The 25,460-nt window shown below is 44.7% G+C and overlaps 1 protein-coding gene across 2 annotated transcripts; it reads left to right on the plus strand.

Annotated features, from left to right (window-relative positions):
• Positions 1-5,099: 5,099 nt before the first annotated feature.
• LOC121007669 (elongation of very long chain fatty acids protein 4-like) lies at positions 5,100-24,787 on the plus strand. Of its 2 annotated transcripts, none has more exons than XM_040439771.1 (8): positions 5,100-5,249; positions 7,333-7,399; positions 15,451-15,638; positions 16,462-16,542; positions 19,284-19,340; positions 20,398-20,512; positions 20,922-21,049; positions 24,446-24,787. In XM_040439771.1, the coding sequence occupies exons 2-8, from the start codon at positions 7,342-7,344 to the stop codon at positions 24,614-24,616; spliced, it is 798 nt and encodes a 265-aa protein (XP_040295705.1). In that variant the 5' UTR covers positions 5,100-5,249; positions 7,333-7,341; the 3' UTR covers positions 24,617-24,787. The 2 variants fall into 2 exon arrangements, with proteins under 2 accessions (XP_040295705.1, XP_040295706.1); XM_040439772.1 differs by having other exon boundaries at positions 5,110-5,249; positions 7,277-7,399.
• Positions 24,788-25,460: the final 673 nt, after the last annotated feature.

Consider the following 25,460-nt stretch of genomic DNA (forward strand, 5'->3'; position numbering starts at 1 on the left):
CAGCTGTACATATATAATTATATACAGGAGATGCCCAGGTTATACCAGCATGCTCCATATCACTATATACAAGATGTATAACCTTTACCAGCTGTACATATATAATTATATACAGGAGATACCCAGGTTATACCAGCATGGTCCATATCACTATATACAAGAAGATGTATAACTTATACCAGCTGTACATATATAATTATATACAGGAGATACCCAGGTTATACCAGCTGTACATATATAATGATATACAGGAGATGTATAACTTATACCAGCTGTACATATATAATTATATACAGGAGATGCCCAGGTTATACCAGCATGGTCCATATCACTATATACAAGAAGATGTATAACTTATACCAGCTGTACATATATAATTATATACAGGAGATACCCAGGTTATACCAGCTGTACATATATAATTATATACAGGAGATGCCCAGGTTATACCAGCATGGTCCATATCACTATATACAGAAGATGTATAACTTATACCAGCTGTACATATATAATTATATACAGGAGATGCCCAGGTTATACCAGCATGGTCCATATCACTATATACAAGAAGATGTATAACTTATACCAGCTGTACGTATATAATTATATACAGGAGATACCCAGGTTATACCAGCATGCTCCATATCACTATATACAAGAAGATGTATAACTTATACCAGCTGTACATATATAATTATATACAGGAGATGCCCAGGTTATACCAGCATGGTCCATATCACTATATACAAGAAGATATATAACTTATACCAGCTGTACATATATAATTATATACAGGAGATGCCCAGGTTATACCAGCATGGTCCATATCACTATATACAAGAAGATGTATAACTTATACCAGCTGTACATATATAATTATATACAGGAGATACCCAGGTTATACCAGCATGCTCCATATCACTATATACAAGAAGATGTATAACTTATACCAGCTGTACATATATAATTATATACAGGAGATACCCAGGTTATACCAGCATGGTCCATATCACTATATACAAGAAGATGTATAACTTATACCAGCTGTACATATATAATTATATACAGGAGATGCCCAGGTTATACCAGCATGGTCCATATCACTATATACAAGAAGATATATAACTTATACCAGCTGTACATATATCATTATATACAGGAGATACCCAGGTTATACCAGCATGGTCCATATCACTATATACAAGAAGATGTATAACTTATACCAGCTGTACATATATAATTATATACAGGAGATGCCCAGGTTATACCAGCATGCTCCATATCACTATATACAAGAAGATGTATAACTTATACCAGCTGTACATATATAATTAAAAATAAAAACGTGACGTCACGTCAGCGCGCAGTGTGATCCATATGTGCTGCCAGGCCCTGCCTCCTGCCAATTGGTACTTAAAGTGACCATCCCTGAGCGGACCCGCCGTTACGTCACTCATAGCAACAAAAAAGGTGGACTTCTGGCCGTCCGTCCTGGCCTTGCTCCGGACGGAGGACCAGGAGTTTAAAAAACTGACTATCCGGACTAAAACCGGATGTCTGGCCACGCTATGCTGCAGGGAAGCTTTTCTGCAGCAGGGACAGGCAAGCTGGTCAGAGACTCAGAGGTGATGGGAAGATGGAGCTAAATACAGGGCGATCCTGGAGGAAAACCTGGTAGAGACTGGGGCAGAGGTTCACCCTTCAGCAGGACAACCACCCTCAACATCCAGCCAGAGCTACAATAGAAGGGTTTGATCAAAGCACAACACAAAGTGGACGAACAGATCGCCACTCAACACAAAGCGGATGAACAGATCGCCGCCCAACACAAAGCAGACGAACAGATCGCCGCCCAACACAAAGAGGATGAACAGATCGCCGCCCAACACAAAGCGGACGAACAGATCGCCGCCCAACACAAAGCGGACGAACAGATCGCCGCCCAACACAAAGCAGACAAACAGATCGCCGCCCAACACAAAGCAGACAAACAGATCGCCGCCCAACACAAAGCAGACAAACAGATCGCCGCCCAACACAAAACAGATGAACAGATCGCCGCCCAACACAAAGCGGACGAACAGATCGCCGCCCAACACAAAGCGGACGAACAAATCGCCGCCCAACACAAAACAGATGAACAGATCGCCGCCCAACACAAAGCAGACGAACAGATCGCCGCCCAACACAAAGCGGACGAACAGATCGCCACCCAACACAAAGCAGACAAACAGATCGCCGCCCAACACAAAGCAGACAAACAGATCGCCGCCCAACACAAAACAGATGAACAGATCGCCGCCCAACACAAAGCGGACGAACAGATCGCCGCCCAACACAAAGCGGACGAACAAATCGCCGCCCAACACAAAACAGATGAACAGATCGCCGCCCAACACAAAGCAGACGAACAGATCGCCGCCCAACACAAAGCAGACGAACAGATCACCGCCCAACACAAAACGGATGAACAGATCGCCGCCCAACACAAAGCGGACGAACAGATCACCGCCCAACACAAAGCAGACGAACAGATCACCGCCCAACACAAAACGGATGAACAGATCGCCACTCAACACAAAGCGGACGAACAGATAGCCTCCGCCCCTGGAGTGGAGTAAAAGCTAGAATGTTTTTGTGTCTAATTCATGCGTAAAAAAGCTGCACCTATGTAAATAGACCAAAAAAACACACAAAAAAAACAATGCAACCAGAATTAGTTTAAGGCCTCTTGCACACGAACGTTTTTTTTTTTCCCGTTTATGGGCCGTTTTTTGCGTTCCGTATACGGAACCATTCATTTCAATGGTCCCGCAAAAAAACGGAATGTGTCCTGTATGCATTCCGTTTCCGTTTTTCCATTCCGTTGAATGATAGAACATGTCCTATTATTGCTCTCAAATCACGTTCCGTGGCTCCATTCAAGTCAATGGGTCCGCATAAAAAAAGGAACACATACAGAATGCATTCCGTATGTCTTCCGTATCTGTTCTGTTTTTGCGGAACCATTCATTGAAAATTTTATGCCCAGCCCAATTTTTTCTATGTAATTACTGTATACTGTATATGCCATTAAGAAAAACGGAACAGAATAACGAAACGGAACCAGAAACAATACTGAAAAAAAAAGCGGAAAAACGGATCCGGGAAAAACGACCCGCAGGACACTGAAAACGACATACGGTCTTGTGCAGGAGGCCTAAGGGCTCGTTCACACGAACGTGTGATGCCCGTTGCCGTATTGCGGACCGCATTTGCGGATCCGCAATACACGGGCACCGTTCCATGGCCATTCCACATCACGGATGCGAACCCATTAATTTCAATGGGTCGCAAATCTGGAGATGCGGAACGGAAGAACGGAACGGAACACTATGGAAGCACTACGGGGTGCTTTCTGGGGTTCCGTTCCGTGCTTCCGCACTGCAAAAAGATAGAACTTGCTGTATCTTTTTGTGGGAACGGAAGGATCGCGGACCCATTCGTGTGAACGAGCCTTTAAGGCTGAAAATTGTCAAACGAGGGGCAAATGCCTTGAAAACATTAGTAAATGACAGTCTAAATAGTCTGAAATAGGAAAAATTAGACTAAGGGCTCATGCACACGAACGTATTTTCTTTCCGCTTCTGTTCCGTTTTTTTGCGGACCGTATGCGGAACCATTCACTTTAATGGGTCCACAAAAACGTATTTCTGTTCTGTAAAAAAGTAGTGCATGTCCTATTATTGTCTGCAAATCACGGTCCGAGGCACTATTCAAGTCAATGGGTCCACAAAATAACGAAACGCAGTGGCGATCTGTTCATCCGCTTTGTGTTGGGTGGCGATCTGTTCGTCTGCTTTGTGTTGGGTGGCGATCTGTTCGTCCGCTTTGTGTTTTTGCGGACCGTATGCGGAACCATTCACTTTAATGGGTTCGCAAAAACGTATTTCCGTTCTGCAAAAAAGTAGTGCATGTCCTATTATTGTCTGCAAATCACGGTCCGAGGCCCTATTCAAGTCAATGGGTCCACAAAATAACGGAAAGCACACGGAACACATCCGTATGTCATCCGTATTTTGTGGATCCATACTGTAGAAATGCTACGCCCAGCCCATATTGCTCATGTGTTTGGTGATTAATCAGTTACTGTTTCCTGATCCGTAAAAAACAGACCAAATACGGAAACCATACGGATACGGTTTTGTGCAATAACGGAACGGAAGAGGACTTAATTTAGAGAAAAAATTAACTCAGATACTGAACAACGGATCCGTGAAATACGCACACCGCAAAACAACAGCGGTCGTGTGCATGACCCCCTAAACTGGCGCATTGTGACTTTTCTAACCTTTTAACCCCTTAGTGACCACCCATACGCCTTTTTACGGTGGTCACTAAGGGGCCTTAGTCCCCAGTGCAGCTCACATGAGAGCCGCGCTCCTGTTCTAACAGCCCGGAACGGCAGGAGTGGCGCCCGCCGCATGTAAGCCAGGACGGAGGGAGCGGACTCCTTCTGTCTCCTATCGGCACCCTGCAAGGACTATCACGGGATGCCGATGTGCTCTACAAGGATAGGGCATCGTATTTTAGAAGCAATCAGAAGATTGCCTGTTATAGTCCTCTCGTGGGACTACTGAATGATTAAAAAAAGTTAAAAAATAATAATTCCAATGAAAATGCTTTTCAATGAAAAATTCCAAACATAAAATATCCCCCACATGTTTGGTATTGCCGCGTCCGTAACGACCTGCTTTACACATGTAGATTATCCCCTACAGTGAACGCCGTAAAATAAAAAGTACATCTGCCTCCCAGAAAGAGTTAATAAAAGTTAATCAGAAAGTTATGTGTACCCCAAAATGACGCCATTAAAAACTGCAACTTGTCCCGCAAAAAACAAGCCCTCAAACAGCTAAACGGAAAAATAAATCTTGAAAGGCTGCGGTATGATCTCCGTCCTGAAAAGGCAAAGATACTGAACTGAAGACGTCCTGATGCACCCTGGACGGATCGCTCTCCATTCAGAATGCAGGGGGATATGCCTGATCAGTTCTTTTCCGGTATTCAGCCCCGAGGACGGAACTCAGCGCCGGAAAAGAATAACACTAGTGTGAAAGTACTCTAAGGGTTAATCTGGGAGGGGCAGGGACCGTCCTCTGAACGCTGTTGTGTAACAATCCTGCATTCACCATGGATTACACGGGGTTATAGTGACAGACCAGGGTGAGCCTGCGCTGGAAGACGAGGGCGCTGCGGGTGTGTGACAGGTGAGAGCGGGGGAGGGGGGCGCCTCCTGAGTAAATGAATGAAGTGTGATCAGCGGGACGCAGAGCTCCTCCAGTGCGGGCAGAGACCCCCCCATACCACCTGTGACTGATATCGCCCTGATTGAGGCTCTCGCCCGGTGGGGTAGTCCTTTCTTCTACTAATGGCTCATGCACATGAACGTATTTTCTTTCGTTCCGTTTTTTTTTTTTGCAGCCCCTATGCGGAAACATTCATTTCTATCGGTCTGCAAAAAAAAACAAAAAACGGATGCAATACGAATGTCACATGTATTTTTTTGGGATCCGTGTTTTGATGTGATCGTGTGTCTCAATGCATTAAGGCTCCCCGCACGCGTCGCGGATTATGGGTGGATTCTCCCGCAGAAAAAAACTGCAGCGTAAGGGCTCATTCACACGACCGTGGTCTTGTTCCACATCCGAGCCACATTTGTTGCGCTTCAGTGGGGCCGCAAAAGATGCAGACAACACTCCGTGTGCTGTCCGCATCCGTTGCTCCGTCCCGTGGCCCCGTAAGAATAATTACGAGTCATGTCCTATTCTTGTCCGTTTTGCGGACAAGAATAGGCATTTCTATAATGGGCCTCCTGTTCCGTTCCGCAAATTGCGGAAGACAAAAGGGCTGCATCTGTGTTTTGCAGATCGCAAAAACACGGCGCGGTCGTGTGAACAAGCCCCAACAAAGAAGAAGCTCTGATCTCACGTGCGGACCGTAAAGTCCTCCGCCTCTCAGCTGTGAGATTCCGCACCGTCTGTGGAGGCGACTCAGTCGGGTTGTTAAATAGAAAATCCACAGCAAAAACTGCACAAAAAATGCACAAAAAACGCAAAAAATAGTGCTAAGTTATGGCCGTGTGGATTTCCTGCATACAAATCCCGAAAGGAGGACTGCAAGTCCCAGCAAGGCCTTAGCTCTTTACATGTCAGTGCAGCTAAGGGCTCATCCACACGACGATGTTTTGCAGTACACAAATCGTGGATCCGCTAAACACGGATAACGGCCGGTCCCTAATAGAACAGTCCGTAATGTGGACAATAATAGGACATGTTATATAATAAACGCTGTGATGGTAATTTGAAGAAAAAGCGTTTATTATATATATTGTGGATCCACCTTTTTTACGGCTGCCGCGCCCGCGGAGAACGTCTAGACTGGAGCAGTTAGGTTTTATTATTTTTTATAATTGTATACTGTTATTTTTTTGTATGTTTTTACGTTTTTTTTATCTTCATGAAATATGTTATAGAAATATACGTTCAGAGCGCCCGCCATTAGGATCTAACATAACCTTTCCGTTTTTCACACGAGCTCCATTTACTTCTATGGAGCACAATATAGAACGTGCTGCAATCTCTCCTGAACGCGGAGAAGATGCGTGAAAAACGTCGCTCATGTGCGCAGAACCAGTGATCTGAATGGTCAGGATTCAGGTGACGGTCGGGGTCCATTCACTACACTCATCACATCCGTATGAAAAACGCGCCCCTGTGAAAGGGGCCCAACGATTACATGTGTGGTGTCTGACCGCCGAGACCCCCGCAGATCATGAGAATAGAGACCCCATACCCTGCACACTGCTGCTCCCAGCAGGGGTGGGGTCCCCATTCACGTGACTTGTGGAAGTCCCAGTGGTCGGACCCTGACCAGTCTCATTGCTGTTCCCTATGAGGAGGAATAAGTTGTTACTGATGGAATAACTGCCAAGAAGTGAGACAGCGTCAGAGAGCTGCGCTCAAGCAGTGATTTATTGTGATGGCTGCTTTATAAAGCGCTCAGACCTTGCTGAGACTTGTAGTCCTCCACCTGGTGGCAGACTTGCTATATGTGCCCCCTGTGCAGCTGATGACATTCCTGGGTCACAGCGGTGGCATCTGGTCCTGATGTGCGAAGCTGCAGGGAAACGATTTACACTTGTGTCTCAGGAATTTCCTCCTAATCTGCTGAGAGTGATTGTCCTCTGCTCGCCCGCAGTGCTCATGTTGTCATACATTATTGCTCCTGATTGTAGGGATCGGTAGGATTCTGGTGCTGGGACATCCTCTACAGTTTGTGTCTGCGTTACAGGTCTGCAGAATGGGGTCCACGTGGCAGGCAGTCCAAGATTTCTACATCTGGGCCTTGGAGAATGGAGGTAAGAAAATGAAAGGTCCCTCCAACTGATAGGTGGTCCCTCCAACTGATAGGTGGTCCCTCCAACTGATAGGTGGTCCCTCCAACTGATAGGTGGTCCATCCAACTGATAGGTGGTCCCTCCAACTGATAGGTGGTCCCTCCAACTGATAGGTGGTCCATCCAACTGATAGGTGGTCCCTCCAACTGATAGGTGGTCCCTCCAACTGATAGGTGGTCCCTCCAACTGATAGGGGGTCCCTCCAACTGATAGGTGGTCCCTCCAACTGATAGGTGGTCCCTCCAACTGATAGGTGGTCCCTCCAACTGATAGGTGGTCCATCCAACTGATAGGTGGTCCATCCAACTGATAGGTGGTCCCGCCAACTGATAGGTGGTCCATCCAACTGATAGGTGGTCCATCCAACTGAAGGGTCACACAAACTGATACTGAGATAATGCTGAGATATTAAACACAGTGATGTCACAGTACAGGGATAATAAACAGTGATGTCACAGCAGGGATAATACACACAGTGATGTCACAGTACAGGGATAATACACACAGTGACGTCACAGTACAGAGATAATACACACAGTGATGTCACAGCAGGGATAATACACACAGTGATGTCACAGTACAGGGATAATACACACAGTGACGTCACAGTACAGAGATAATACACACAGTGATGTCACAGTACAGAGATAATACACACAGTGATGTCACAGTACAGAGATAATAAACAGTGATGTCACAGTACAGAGATAATACACACAGTGATGTCACAGTACAGGGATAATAAACAGTGATGTCACAGTACAGAGATAATACACACAGTGATGTCACAGTACAGCGATAATACACACAGTGATGTCACAGCAGGGATAATACACACAGTGATGTCACAGTACAGCGATAATAAACACAGTGATGTCACAGTACAGGGATAATACACACAGTGATGTCACAGTACAGGGATAATACACACAGTGATGTCACAGTACAGGGATAATACACACAGTGATGTCACAGTACAGGAATAATAAACACAGTGATGTCACAACAGGGATAATAAATACAGTGATGTCACAGTACAGATATAATAAACACAGTGATGTCACAGTACAGAGATAATAAACAGTGATGTCACAGTACAGGGATAATAAACACAGTGATGTCACAGTACAGGGATAATAAACACAGTGATGTCACAGTACCGCGATAATAAACACAGTGATGTCACAGTACAGAGACAATAAACACAGTGATGTCACAGTACAGGGATAATAAACACAGTGATGTCACAGTACAGGGATAATACACACAGTGATGTCACAGTACAGAGATAATACACACAGTGATGTCACAGTACCGTGATAATAAACACAGTGATGTCACAGTACAGAGATAATACACACAGTGATGTCACAGTACAGGGATAATAAACACAGTGATGTCACAGTACAGAGATAATACACACAGTGATGTCACAGTACAGAGATAATACACACAGTGATGTCACAACAGGGATAATAAACACAGTGATGTCACAGTACAGGGATAATAAACACAGTGATGTCACAGTACAGGGATAATACACACAGTGATGTCACAACAGGGATAATAAACACAGTGATGTCACAGTACCGCGATAATAAACACAGTGATGTCACAGTACAGGGATAATAAACACAGTGATGTCACAGTACAGGGATAATAAACACAGTGATGTCACAGTACAGGGATAATAAACACAGTGATGTCACAGTACAGGGATAATAAACACAGTGATGTCACAGTACAGGGATAATAAACACAGTGATATCAGAGTACAGAGATAATACACACAGTGATGTCACAGTACAGGGATAATAAACACAGTGATGTCACAGTACAGGGATAATAAACACAGTGATGTCACAACAGGGATAATAAACATAGTGATGTCACAGTACAGAGATAATACACACAGTGATGTCACAGTACAGATATAATAAACATAGTGATGTCACAGTACAGGGATAATAAACAAAGTGATGTCACAGTACAGAGATAATACAGTGATGTCACAGTACAGAGATAATAAACATAGTGATGTCACAACAGGGATAATAAACACAGTGATGTCACAGTACAGCGATAATAAACACAGTGATGTCACAGTACCGCGATAATAAACACAGTGATGTCACAGTACAGGGATAATAAACACAGTGATGTCACAGTAAGGGGATAATAAACACAGTGATGTCACAACAGGGATAATAAACACAGTGATGTCACAGTATCGCAATAATAAACACAGTGATGTCACAGTACAGGGATAATACACACAGTGATGTCACAGTACAGAGACAATAAACACAGTGATGTCACAGTACAGGGATAATAAACACAGTGATGTCACAGTACAGGGATAATACACACAGTGATGTCACAGTACAGAGATAATACACACAGTGATGTCACAGTACCGCGATAATAAACACAGTGATGTCACAGTACAGAGATAATACACACAGTGATGTCACAGTACAGGGATAATAAACACAGTGATGTCACAGTACAGAGATAATACACACAGTGATGTCACAGTACAGAGATAATACACAGTGATGTCACAACAGGGATAATAAACACAGTGATGTCACAGTACAGGGATAATAAACACAGTGATGTCACAGTACAGGAATAATACACACAGTGATGTCACAACAGGGATAATAAACACAGTGATGTCACAGTACCGCGATAATAAACACAGTGATGTCACAGTACAGGGATAATACACACAGTGATGTCACAGTACAGAGATAATAAACACAGTGATGTCACAGTGCAGAGATAATAAACACAGTGATGTCACAGTACAGGGATAATAAACACAGTGATGTCACAGTACAGAGATAATACACACAGTGATGTCACAGTACAGAGATAATAAACACAGTGATGTCACAGTACAGGGATAATAAACACAGTGATGTCACAGTACAGGGATAATAAACACAGTGATGTCACAGTACAGGGATAATAAACACAGTGATGTCACAGTACAGGGATAATAAACACAGTGATGTCACAGTACAGGGATAATAAACACAGTGATGTCACAACAGGGATAATAAACATAGTGATGTCACAACAGGGATAATAAACACAGTGATGTCACAGTACCGCGATAATAAACACAGTGATGTCACAGTACAGGGATAATAAACACAGTGATGTCACAGTAAGGGGATAATAAACACAGTGATGTCACAACAGGGATAATAAACACAGTGATGTCACAGTATCGCAATAATAAACACAGTGATGTCACAGTACAGGGATAATACACACAGTGATGTCACAGTACAGAGACAATAAACACAGTGATGTCACAGTACAGGGATAATAAACACAGTGATGTCACAGTACAGGGATAATACACACAGTGATGTCACAGTACAGAGATAATACACACAGTGATGTCACAGTACCGCGATAATAAACACAGTGATGTCACAGTACAGAGATAATACACACAGTGATGTCACAGTACAGGGATAATAAACACAGTGATGTCACAGTACAGAGATAATACACACAGTGATGTCACAGTACAGAGATAATACACACAGTGATGTCACAACAGGGATAATAAACACAGTGATGTCACAGTACAGATATAATAAACATAGTGATGTCACAGTACAGGGATAATAAACAAAGTGATGTCACAGTACAGAGATAATACAGTGATGTCACAGTACAGAGATAATAAACATAGTGATGTCACAACAGGGATAATAAACACAGTGATGTCACAGTACAGCGATAATAAACACAGTGATGTCACAGTACCGCGATAATAAACACAGTGATGTCACAGTACAGGGATAATAAACACAGTGATGTCACAGTAAGGGGATAATAAACACAGTGATGTCACAACAGGGATAATAAACACAGTGATGTCACAGTATCGCAATAATAAACACAGTGATGTCACAGTACAGGGATAATACACACAGTGATGTCACAGTACAGAGACAATAAACACAGTGATGTCACAGTACAGGGATAATAAACACAGTGATGTCACAGTACAGGGATAATACACACAGTGATGTCACAGTACAGAGATAATACACACAGTGATGTCACAGTACCGCGATAATAAACACAGTGATGTCACAGTACAGAGATAATACACACAGTGATGTCACAGTACAGGGATAATAAACACAGTGATGTCACAGTACAGAGATAATACACACAGTGATGTCACAGTACAGAGATAATACACACAGTGATGTCACAACAGGGATAATAAACACAGTGATGTCACAGTACAGGGATAATAAACACAGTGATGTCACAGTACAGGGATAATACACACAGTGATGTCACAACAGGGATAATAAACACAGTGATGTCACAGTACCGCGATAATAAACACAGTGATGTCACAGTACAGGGATAATACACACAGTGATGTCACAGTACAGAGATAATAAACACAGTGATGTCACAGTACAGGGATAATAAACACAGTGATGTCACAGTACAGGGATAATAAACACAGTGATGTCACAGTACAGAGATAATACACACAGTGATGTCACAGTACAGAGATAATAAACACAGTGATGTCACAGTACAGGGATAATAAACACAGTGATGTCACAGTACAGGGATAATAAACACAGTGATGTCACAGTACAGGGATAATAAACACAGTGATGTCACAGTACAGGGATAATAAACACAGTGATGTCACAACAGGGATAATAAACATAGTGATGTCACAGTACAGAGATAATACACTGCGTGCAGAATTATTAGGCAAATGAGTATTTTGACCACATCATCCTCTTTATGCATGTTGTCTTACTCCAAGCTGTATAGGCTCGAAAGCCTACTACCAATTAAGCATATTAGGTGATGTGCATCTCTGTAATGAGAAGGGGTGTGGTCTAATGACATCAACACCCTATATCAGGTGTGCATAATTATTAGGCAAAATGGGTCAAAAGAAGGACTTGACAGGCTCAGAAAAGTCACAAATAGTGAGATATCTTGCAGAGGGATGCAGCACTCTTAAAATTGCAAAGCTTCTGAAGCGTGATCATCGAACAATCAAGCGTTTCATTCAAAATAGTCAACAGGGTCGCAAGAAGCGTGTGGAAAAACCAAGGCGCAAAATAACTGCCCATGAACTGAGAAAAGTCAAGCGTGCAGCTGCCAAGATGCCACTTGCCACCAGTTTGGCCATATTTCAGAGCTGCAACATCACTGGAGTGCCCAAAAGCACAAGGTGTGCAATACTCAGAGATATGGCCAAGGTAAGAAAGGCTGAAAGACGACCACCACTGAACAAGACACACAAGCTGAAACGTCAAGACTGGGCCAAGAAATATCTCAAGACTGATTTTTCTAAGGTTTTATGGACTGATGAAATGAGAGTGAGTCTTGATGGGCCAGATGGATGGGCCCGTGGCTGGATTGGTAAAGGGCAGAGAGCTCCAGTCCGACTCAGACGCCAGCAAGGTGGAGGTGGAGTACTGGTTTGGGCTGGTATCATCAAAGATGAGCTTGTGGGGCCTTTTTGGGTTGAGGATGGAGTCAAGCTCAACTCCCAGTCCTACTGCCAGTTTCTGGAAGACACCTTCTTCAAGCAGTGGTACAGGAAGAAGTCTGCATCCTTCAAGAAAAACATGATTTTCATGCAGGACAATGCTCCATCACACGCATCCAAGTACTCCACAGCGTGGCTGGCAAGAAAGGGTATAAAAGAAGAAAATCTAATGACATGGCCTCCTTGTTCACCTGATCTGAACCCCATTGAGAACCTGTGGTCCATCATCAAATGTGAGATTTACAAGGAGGGAAAACAGTACACCTCTCTGAACAGTGTCTGGGAGGCTGTGGTTGCTGCTGCACGCAATGTTGATGGTGAACAGATCAAAACACTGACAGAATCCATGGATGGCAGCTTTTGAGTGTCCTTGCAAAGAAAGGTGGCTATATTGGTCACTGATTTGTTTTTGTTTTGTTTTTGAATGTCAGAAATGTATATTTGTGAAGGTTGAGATGTTATATTGGTTTCACTGGTAAAAATAAATAATTGAAATGGGTATATATTTGTTTTTTGTTAAGTTGCCTAATAATTATGCACAGTAATAGTCACCTGCACACACAGATATTCCCCTAAAATAGCTAAAACTAAAAACAAACTAAAAACTACTTCCAAAAATATTCAGCTTTGATATTAATGAGTTTTTTGGGTTCATTGAGAACATGGTTGTTGTTTAATAATAAAATTAATCCTCAAAAATACAACTTGCCTAATAATTCTGCACTCCCTGTACACACAGTGATGTCACAGTACAGATATAATAAACATAGTGATGTCACAGTACAGGGATAATAAACAAAGTGATGTCACAGTACAGAGATAATACAGTGATGTCACAGTACAGAGATAATAAACATAGTGATGTCACAACAGGGATAATAAACACAGTGATGTCACAGTACAGCGATAATAAACACAGTGATGTCACAGTACAGCGATAATAAACACAGTGATGTCACAGTACAGGGATAATATACACAGTGATGTCACAGTACCGCGATAATAAACACAGTGATGTCACAGTACAGGGATAATAAACACAGTGATGTCACAGTAAGGGGATAATAAACACAGTGATGTCACAACAGGGATAATAAACACAGTGATGTCACAGTATCGCAATAATAAACACAGTGATGTCACAGTACAGGGATAATACACACAGTGATGTCACAGTACAGGGATAATAAACACAGTGATGTCACAGTACAGAGATAATAAACACAGTGATGTCACAGTACAGGGATAATACACACAGTGATGTCACAGTACAGAGATAATAAACACAGGGATGTCACAGTACAGGGATAATACACACAGTGATGTCACAGTACAGAGATAATACACACAGTGATGTCACAGTACAGGGATAATAAACACAGTGATGTCACAGTACAGAGATAATACACACAGTGATGTCACAGTGCAGGGATAATAAACACAGTGATGTCACAGTACAGATATAATAAACACAGTGATGTCACAGTACAGGGATAATAAGCACAGTGATGTCACAGTACAGAGATAATAAACACAGTGATGTCTTAGTACAGGGATAATAAACACAGTGATGTCACAGTACAGGGATAATAAACGCAATGATGTCACAGTAAAGAGATAATAATCACAGTGATGTCACAGTACAGAGATAATACACACAGTGATGTCACAGTACAGGGATAATAAACGCAATGATGTCACAGTAAAGAGATAATAATCACAGTGATGTCACAGTACAGAGATAATACACACAGTGATGTCACAATACAGGGATAATAAACACAGTGATGTCACAGTACAGAGATAATCAATAAAGTGATGTCACAATACAGGGATAATAAACATAGTGAGGCACATCCAATAGTATTAATTACAAAGTGCAGTTTCTGGCACCAGGTGAGGAGGTACTGTATTGCGGTAGGATGTGTTGCAATTTAATGGCACTAGCAGGCACTTGTGTCCACTGTGTCATACAGCCTTGAAGTTAGTTTAGGTGATGGGTGTCTGACCTGTTTTTCCCTCACCGGCAGCAGGGTCTGTAAAGCTGTGATTTTGCTGATCAGTCAGCTGTCTTGGAACTCTGAGCTTCTTGGAAGCAGTGTTCTTGATTCTGGCAATCTTCCTGTAGCAATGGTCTCTCAGGAGATCTGGATACTGTTCTTTGGAGTGGAAGCCCTGGAATGTCTGTCCTATCTCCTCTCTGTCTGAACTCGAACTCCCCTTCCTGGCAGGGAGCAGGACAACTCCTAACAAGAGGGGAGGAATAGGGTGCTTAGCCTTGTTCCTGCCAACCATACCTCTTCTTGCTGGAATGAATGGCATGGCATCACATGACATACAACAATATATAACACTACATTTGCAGATACCCTCAGGTCTAGCCCTATGATGTAGATCACATTCATTCTGTTACTGAGCTCCCCTGTTTACCTCTTATTTTCAGACAGCCGCACGGACCCCTGGCTCCTCGTTTACTCACCCGTCCCTGTCATCCTGATCTTTACCATCTACCTCATTCTTGTGGCCCTAGGCCCTAAACTGATGGAGGGGCGAGAAGCCTTCACCCTGCGCACCGTTCTCTTGATCTATAATCTGGCTCTGGTGGCGCTGTCTGCCTACATGTTTTATGAGGTGAGTCTTCTTCTTATATGGATGACCTGAACCTCTACATACTCCACCCTGATCTACACGGACCCTCGACCTTCATACCATACTGTCTGTGACCTCATCTTGAGCTCAGACTTGAGCTTCTGTATACTCCACCCTGATCTACACGGACCCTCGACTTCCATACCATACTCATGTGACTTTATCTAACAAGTCTTAGCTTCTATATACTCCACCCTCATCTACACAGCCCTTCTACCTCCATACCATACTGTCTTTGACCTCGTCTATCACACCTGAGATTCTATTTACTCCACCCTGATCTACATGGACCCTCTTCCTCCATACCATGTTGTCTATGAACTCACATATAAAAGACCTGAGCTTCTATATACTTTATCCTGGTCTGCATAGACAGTCTACCTCTATACCATACTGTCTATGACATCACATTTAATAGACCTGAGCTTCCTTATACTCCACCCGGGTCTAGATGGACCATCTACTTCCCTACCATGCTGTCTATGAACTCACATCTCACAGACCTGAGCTTCTATATACTCCAGCCTACACAGATCTACATAGACTGTCTACATCCATATCTTGCTGTCTATGACCATATCCAACAGACCTCAGCTTCTAAATACTTCACCTTGATGTACATGGACCTTGCACCTCCATACCATTCTGTCTATGACCTCATCTAACAGACCTGAGCTTCAGTGTACTCCACCCTGATCTACACAGACCCTCTTCCATGCTGTCCATGACCTCATCTAACAGACATCGTAGACCTGAGATCTACCTGTTATTTGTATTTTCCTGATTATTTGTGTTTTTCCCTCAGTTCCTGGTGACATCGGTGCTGGCGGGATACAGTTATTACTGCCAGCCGGTGGACTACAGTAGCAGTGGGCTGGGCCTGCGGGTGAGTAACTGTCATACATTATTATGCAACGTGGTCGCTCAGTGGTTAGCAGTGGCTCAGTGGTTAGTGCTGGTGCCTTGGAGCACTGGGGTCCTGGGTTCAAATCCAACCAAGGACAACATCTGCGTGGCATGGATTTTCTCCTGGTACTCCGGTTTAGGGCTCATGCACACGACCGTGTGCTGGCCGTGGTCATATTGTGGCCTGCATACGGCGGGTCTGCAATACACGGCTGTGTGGATCGCGGAGTTGAGGAATGGAAGCACTACGGAATGCTTCTGTAGGTTTACTGTATGTGCCTCTGCACCGCAAAAAAGTAGTAGTTGGATGCGGATCGTGGACCCAATTCAAGTAAATGGAGCCACAATCCGCATGTGGGTGCCAATGCATTGCGGACAACAATTTGCTGTCCACAGCATGGGCTCGGCCAGCACACGGCTGTATGCATGAGCCCTTACTCCTACGCTTCAATGACATACGGATAGGAAATCTAGATTGTGAGCTCCATGGGCGACAGCAAACAATGAGAATGCCTGTACAGCTCCGTGGATGATGTCAGCAAGAGAAATAAATAAAAAATTACAGGCATGAGGTCGTCTGAATGACTGCAGGGTCTGGGAAAATTACAGGGACAGAATTAAGACTGGAGCCTGAAAACATCACAGACATTCTGCCTTCCGAAAACATAATCTAAGGGCATTGGAGGAGCAATTTTAGCCTCGATCAGGAGTGTCGATCAGAATCAGAACATCTAGTTTTGGCAAGCAACAAATATTTTCACAGTCACATTGGGTCGGCAGCTCCACTCCAGTCGATGTTTTACGAACTTTATACGAGTTTACGAGTCATTATAATGTGTCATATGGGCAAAAATAAGACATATTAAGATCAGACCCCTGCTGTGATTTAAACCTCAGACCAGACCCCTGCAGTCATTCAGACCCCAGACCAGACCCCTGCAATCATTCAGACAACCTCAGCCCAGACACCTGCAGTCATTCAGACCCCAGACCAGACCCCTGCAGTCATTCAGACCTCAGACCAGTCATTCAGACCTCAGACCAGTCCCTGCAGTTATTCAGACGCTAGACCAGATCCCTTCAGTCATTCAGATCTCAGACCAGTCCCTGCAGTCATTCAGACACTAGACCAGATCCCTGCAGTCATTCAGACCTCAGACCAGTCCCTGCAGTCATTCAGACACTAGACCAGTCCCCTGCAGTAATTCAGACCTCAGACCAGTCCCTGCAGTTATTCAGACACTAGACCAGATCCCTGCAGTCATTCAGACCTCAGACCAGTCCCTGCAGTTATTCCGACACTAGACCAGATTCCTGCAGTAATTCAGACCTCAGACCAGTCCCTGCAGTTATTCAGACACTAGACCAGATCCCTGCAGTCATTCAGACCTAAGACCAGTCCCTGCAGTTATTCAGACACTAGACCAGATCCCTTCAGTCATTCAGATCTCAGACCAGTCCCTGCAGTCATTCAGACCTCAGACCAGTCCCTGCAGTTATTCAGACACTAGACCAGATCCCTTCAGTCATTCAGATCTCAGACCAGTCCCTGCAGTCATTCAGACACTAGACCAGTCCCCTGCAGTAATTCAGACCTCAGACCAGTCCCTGCAGTTATTCAGACACTAGACCAGATCCCTGCAGTCATTCAGACCTCAGACCAGTCCCTGCAGTTATTCCGACACTAGACCAGATTCCTGCAGTAATTCAGACCTCAGACCAGTCCCCTGCAGTAATTCAGACACCAGTCCAGACCCCTGCAGTCATTGAGACCCCAGATCAGACCCCTACATTGATTCAAAACTCAGACCAGACCCTTAAAATGAATAAGGCCTTGAGGCCCCAAAAAGGTAGACACCAGACCAGACCAAACCCTTAGAATGAATAAGACAACAGCCCATACAATTAATTCAGACCCTTGACTCATTTAGACCACAGACCAGATCCCTAAACTCATTGGAGACCCCTCAAATTAATGCTGAATCCTTACTTAGTTCAGATCTCAAATCATACCCCTAAATTTACTTCAGACCTGATCTTCAAAATTAAATCAGACTCCAGACCAGGCAAAAAAGAGTAAGTGCTTACCACTCCCAGTCCTCCTTACGTCCAAGTGTTGCTGGAGTGACTTTTGTGCTGGGTCTTGGAGATAGTTCTACTCCTGCCGGTAGACACTATCCTTCTCCAAAGCATCTGTGATGACAGTTCTTTAGGGGCTGGACAGCTGATGTTCCTGGTTTAGATTCAGAAAGCTGTTCTCAAGGATCGCTGCTCTATATCACAGAGGTTGTCACAGCTCCGCCCTCTAATATCATCATCACTGACCATAACAGTAATTGGAATCCACACTATGGATTCTGGGCTGTTGTAATATTGCAGTGTTAGGCTACACAGGGTGGAGTTTCTGCGTGGAAATGCAGTAAAATCCTCTTTTTCCATGTGGATTTGTCACAGGTTTTGGTGCAGATTTGCCACAGATTTTACCCTATGAACTGCAAAGTGTAAAATTAACATGTTGTGGGTTGTGTTTTTTCCCCCGCACTGGGCGGATGAGATTTCGGAAAATGTTTTGCACTTAGCTGGTAATCTGATATGCTGTACATATGCTTCAAATGTGCTGAGGCATTCTGCAGCATATCTGCTAAGTGTGAACATACCCCTTAGGGCCTGGCTATAGAGGAGGTCCATCTCACCCTGATCTCATGCTTTGGTGTTTTGCAGATGGCCAGGGTCTGCTGGTGGTTCTTCTTCTCCAAAGTGATTGAACTTCTGGACACAGTGAGTATGGCGTCCGCGTCTTCACTCTTTCCTTTCATTCCCTGTATAAAGTTGGGGGCCTGGTTCCAATAAGTTTGTATGGGGGGTCTTCAGAGTACAGATTTTGGATTGGGAATTGGAAAGTTCACCACAGCAAATTTGAACTTGGATGGTGTAGAAGGTGGAATAAATGGAGTCCAGACTTTACTTTGCATAAACATGTAATCCAAACGGTTTCCAAACAGTTTCTTGGTCATCAGCAGGTATTAGATTTACTTTGTCAGGCAAACACTTCTGCAACAAACTCAGCTCTGCTATGCAGCAACTCTCTCGGCTCTGCTATGCTAGGCTGGATGAATAGGAACTCTTCCTCTTCTGCTGGAACTTAGGTTAGCTGTATTCTGTCTCTTACTTTCCTAGGAACTTCTTGTCCTGGCTTTGAGTACCTTAAGCTCTAACTTCAGCTTGGATGAAGGACATGCCAGCCCAGGAGGGGACAGGCAAACATGTAGACTTCAGAGGCTAGGCCTCTGGACCTAGCAGAGAAGGCAGTGCTCTGCTAACCAACACACAACCTCTCCCTCAAGAGGGTGGACTAGACTGACCCACTGACTAACTAAACTCCTTCTCTTCTGCTGGAATGGAACTAGATGGTTCCTCTCCAGGAGACTAGCTCTGCCAAGTTTGCTGCCACCTGCTGGTGAACCAGGCACATTACATATTAACACAAGCAGTTGCATAGAAATCATACATTTTTTTGCAGGACACATAAATAATTACGCAAGATGACACAGGATCACATAATACAGATAGTGGGGGTACAAAAGGAGGTGGTAATAGCACTCCAGGACATTACAAGATGACGACGGTAATGATGAAGATGATGATGATATTGCTATTCCTGGGAGGCAGACATTAAGGCTGCTTTCTTCCAAAAACTGTCCTTTGGAGCTGAAGGAAAAGCAACCATGTAATTAGATTCCTGTACTAACCCTAATACAAAGTCTGGGGTGTATGTTAGTAATCCTGGGAGGTATCTCAATTCTCTGATTTCTTGTGGTGTCGTCTTCTGTTTCAGATCTTCTTCATTATGAGGAAGAAGTTTACCCAGATCTCGTTCCTCCATGTATATCACCACGCCACCATGATCTTTAACTGGTGGGCTGGGGTCAAATACGTGGCCGGGGGGCAGGGTGAGTATGAAGCGACATTTGTATTATCCCCCGCCTGGCGCTACCCTGACCCCACATTCCCAGGATTAACCCTCTCATGGTATAATACTATTAGAGCCCCCTGGCTCAGCCACTTCTTGCATCTTTTGCTATGAGAACTATTTACCTTAAAATAAATCTCCTCTTGTATATATCCTGGAGGTGACAAGCCACGTGCCCATCATGGCCTCTCCCATGTGGCTGGTCTCCAGCTTCCCTGCACTCCTGAATAGCAAATCTGCCTTTCATATCAGGCTGACACCCACATTTCCTGTTCAGGGGTCCAGTAAAAAAACAAGACACCTCCGGTATCAAATAGTGTTGGTTTTTAATTATGGTAGGCACCTCCATCTTATCTAAGTCACCATTGTTCTCACTTTTGTCTTCTCAGCATTTTTTATAGGGATGCTCAATTCCTTTGTGCACATCTTCATGTACTTGTATTACGCGCTCGCTGTGCTGGGGCCATCGGTGCAGAAATACCTGTGGTGGAAGCGCTACCTGACCGTCCTGCAGCTGGTAACCGGAGATTACAGTTTAATCCACCATATGACCCCCACACACTCCATCCACAGGAGCTTTTATGGCATCACATACTACATCCATACTCATTAATATGGAGTTGATCCCCATTTGGTCTTCTGGGAAATTTTTCTACACAATTTTGGAGGGTGTTGTGGACATTTTTGCCCCTTCATCCAGAAGAGCATTTGTGAGGTCAGATCCTGATTTGGAGGAGAAGGCCTGGTTAGCAATGTTTCTGTTCTGGTGTTGTTGATGTTTGGTGGTGGATGGAGTTGAGGTCAGGGCTCTGTGTGGCCAGTCAGGTTCTTCCAGACTCCCCCAACCATGCCTTTATTTAGCTTGCTGTGTGCACTGGGATGCGGTCATGGAGGAACAGAAATATGGCCTTCCAAAACAGCTCCCACAAAGCTGCCACCATACAATTGTCCACAATGTCTTGTCTGCTAAAGCATTAAGATTTCCCTTCACTGGAACTAAGAGGCCGAGGTCGAGTCCTGAAAACCTCCCATAGAATTACCCCTCCTCCACCAGACTGTAGAGCTGGTACAATGCAGTCAGGCCGGTAACGTCCTCCTGACATTCACAGTTATATACCTGTGATAATGGCAGACTGCAGGCTAGAGGCTGGATGTTATACACTGTGGTAATGGCAGATTGCATGGCTAGAGGCTGGATGTTATACACTGTGGTAATGGCAGACTACATGGCTAGAGGCTGGATGTTATACACCTGTGGTAATGGTAGACTGCATGGGTAGAGGCTGGATGTTATACACTGTGGTAATGGCAGATTGCATGGCTAGAGGCTGGATGTTATACACTGTGGTAATGGAAGACTGCATGGCTAGAGGCTGGATGTTATACACCTGTGGTAATGGTAGACTGCATGGCTAGAGGCTGGATGTTATACACTGTGGTAATGGAAGACTGCATGGCTAGAGGCTGGATGTTATGCACTGTGGTAATGGCAGACTGCATGGCTAGAGGCTGGATGTTATACATTGTGGTAATGGCAGACTGCATGGCTAGAGGCTGGATGTTATACACCTGTGGTAATGGTAGATTGCATGGCTAGAGGCTGGATGTTATACACTGTGGTAATGGAAGACTGCATGGCTAGAGGATGGATGTTATACACCTGTGGTAATGGTAGACTGCATGGCTAGAGGCTGGATGTTATACATTGTGGTGATGGCAGACTGCATGGCTAGAGGCTGGATGCTATACACCTGTGGTAATGGCAGATTGCATGGCTAGAGGCTGGATGTTATACATTGTGGTAATGGCAGACTGCATGGCTAGAGGCTGGATGTTATACATTGTGGTAATGGCAGACTGCATGGCTAGAGGCTGGATGTTATACACCTGTGGTAATGGCAGATTGCATGGCTAGAGGCTGGATGTTATACATTGTGGTAATGGCAGACTGCATGGCTAGAGGCTGGATGTTATACATTGTGGTAATGGCAGATTGCATGGCTAGAGGCTGGATGTTATCCACTGTGGTCATGGTAGACTGCATGGCTAGAGGCTGGATGTTATACACCTGTGGTAATGGCAGATTGCATGGCTAGAGGCTGGATGTTATACACCTGTGGTAATGGCAGATTGCATGGCAAGAGGCTGGATGATATACACTGTGGTAATGGTAGACTGCATGGCTAGAGGCTGGATGTTATACACTGTGGTAATGGTAGACTGCATTGCTAGAGGCTGGATGTTATACACCTGTGGTAAAGGTAGACTGCATGGGTAGAGGCTGGATGTTATACACTGTGGTAATGGTAGACTGCATGGCTAGAGGCTGGATGTTATACACTGTGGTAATGGTAGACCGCATGGCTAGAGGCTGGATGTTATACACTGTGGTAATGGTAGACTGCATGTGCAACGAGCAGGACACTGGGTCAGTGGGTCAGCTATGCAGTGGGTCAGGATATATGTGTAGTAGTTCGTGACGCCAATTGCAGCCTGCGCAGGTACTGTAGGGGGGCCCTTTAAGATGTTATAACTCATGTACCAGGTGAGGAATGCCAGAGGGGGATAATGTCTCTGTGTAATGTCAACGGTGTCTCCTACCGTGGTACGGCTGGACTCCTGGATCCTGGCTCACTTGCAATAAAATTGAGTGTGGTCAGTAGGAGTAATTGAGGAATGATTGAGATCCAAACAGGTAATATGATCCAACTTGTCTTTACTTAGTGATTGGCAGCTTTGATCCATACAAGTTACAGCAATAGTCTGGGGTCCCAGCAGGTAGTGGCAATATGTGGCAGGAATCTATATGTATTCTGCTTCTTATACATATGCCTAGTAGATCTGGCAGGTATCTGTCTTATGCTCTGTCTGTAGTCTGCTTGCTTTGGGCCTGACTAGCTGAGGAGATACTTGGTTTCTCCTGGTCTTTGGATCTGTACTCACAGGACTGCTCGCAGGGTATGATGTCTTCTTCCTGGAGATCTATAGTTCTGTAGATGGCTGCTTTCTTGTCAACCAGCTGAGGCAGATGACTCAGGCTGGGAAGAGTGATCCTTAACCTCAGCCAAGGTTGGATCCTAGGTTGGGATCCCTATAACTGGGAGCTCCTACCAACACAGCCTTCCCCAGCCGGTGGGCTGGTACACACTCACTAACTATCTTCTCCTCCTCATGAGACAGGACATGGGGCCAGCCCACTTCTGCTCACACAGGGGAGGCTAGGCTGGAATGGACTATTCCAGGCTAATAACTAACTGGCTATGGTCTGCTACATACTGCTGCCACCTGCTGGTGTACATTGAAATTACAGCAAATACATAATACAGGCCTGGAAAATACATATAATGGCAAATGCAAAGTTAGATTACACAGGATGACAATACATACACTCCTAACATATTGTAGCGGGGAAACAGAAGTTTTAGTGACATACTTCAGGATGTTACACATGTCTAGAGGCTGGATGTATTACACTGTGGTAATGGTAGACCGCATGGCTAGTGGCTGGATGTATTACACTGTGGTAATGGTAGACTGCATGTCTAGAGGCTGGATGTATTACACTGTGGTAATGGCAGACTGCATGTCTAGAGGCTGGATGTTATACACCTGTGGTAATGGCAGACTGCAGGCTAGAGGCTGGGTGTTATACACTGTGGTAATGGCAGACTGCATGTCTAGAGGCTGGATGTATTACACTGTGGTAATGGTAGACCGCATGGCTAGTGGCTGGATGTTATACACCTGTGGTAATGGTAGACCGCATGGCTAGAGGCTGGATGTTATACACCTGTGGTAATGGTAGACCGCATGGCTAGTGGCTGGATGTTATACACTGTGGTGATGGTCACACCAGTGCCGAACTCTGTGCCATGTTATCACTTTATACTGATATAACGCCTTCTTCCCGTAGACCCAGTTTGCAGCCATTGCTCTTCACTCCGGATACAACCTCTTCACAGACTGCCCGTTTCCCGATGGGTTTAATTCAGCCGTCTTCATCTACATCATCACCTTGATCATACTGTTCCTCAACTTCTACTACCAGACCTACCTCCGCCGGCCACACAAGAAGAAGGCATAAGCATTCAGGGGCCACATCTGAGGGACCACAGATCTTGCAATAACTGTGTTCAGGGGCCGCTGAAGAGATTTAGCCCCCGCCTGGTCTCAATGAGGACATGGGCCTGTGCAGAGCTGTGGTCCCTCCCCCCAATGACATCACTGACATCAATAAATGTGTTTTTAGAGCGTACACGAGTATCTGCCTGTGCACATGTATGTAACGTGTACAGTATGAGGGGGCGGTATATGGGACAGGTCAGACGTGCTGCCCTCCACTGCGTCATTTTGGGATGTATGGCCCTTTTAAGAATAGATAAAGTGGTGATGTGACCGTCGTTGATCGCAGCTGAGCCTGTGACCGGCCACGAGCAGTACCTGTAATAATGGTGACGTATCAGGACATTGCCACGGATGTCACTGGAGCAGGATCACCAGAGGTCAAGGTGCAGCGTCTTCTCTGGACCTCGCTGACATCACGTGGACTTTGATCCAGGTAAGTATCCAGCGCCGATCCTCATGCTTTTACTGCAGGCCATAAATCAATGCAAACTGGAAGATATGGAGGCGGCATTAACCCTTTCGTATGGTCCCCACTTATATGCTTAACTTACATCTGCCCCCCCCCCCCCTCTCTGCTGGTGTCACAGCGCTGGAAGATGCGGGTGTGAGTGATGTCATCACCAGCAGCTCTGGACCTAGGATTATCCATGGTTCAGCCAGATACAGCGCCTTCTAGTGGTAGAGCTGACGTACTTACATCTCTACACCTGAGAATATTACAGAAGTAGTAATAAACCAAAGTCACTGAAATACCACAGTCATATCTGCCCAATATTACACCCCCCTCAGCCGTGCGCGGTCCC

This window comes from Bufo bufo, chromosome 7 (genome assembly GCF_905171765.1).
Source record: "Bufo bufo chromosome 7, aBufBuf1.1, whole genome shotgun sequence".
In the NCBI taxonomy this organism is placed as follows: Eukaryota; Metazoa; Chordata; class Amphibia; order Anura; family Bufonidae; genus Bufo; species Bufo bufo.

What these genes read in the sequence shown, in the direction of transcription:
- LOC121007669 (XM_040439771.1), top strand. Translation starts at nt 7,342, where the DNA reads ATGGGGTCCACGTGGCAGGCAGTCCAAGATTTCTACATCTGGGCCTTG. An exon ending in CTGCCTACATGTTTTATGAG is followed by an intron (nt 15,639 to 16,461) that starts GTGAGTCTTCTT and finishes TTTTTCCCTCAG; the next exon opens with TTCCTGGTGACATCGGTGCT. An exon ending in ATACGTGGCCGGGGGGCAGG is followed by an intron (nt 20,513 to 20,921) that starts GTGAGTATGAAG and finishes TTGTCTTCTCAG; the next exon opens with CATTTTTTATAGGGATGCTC.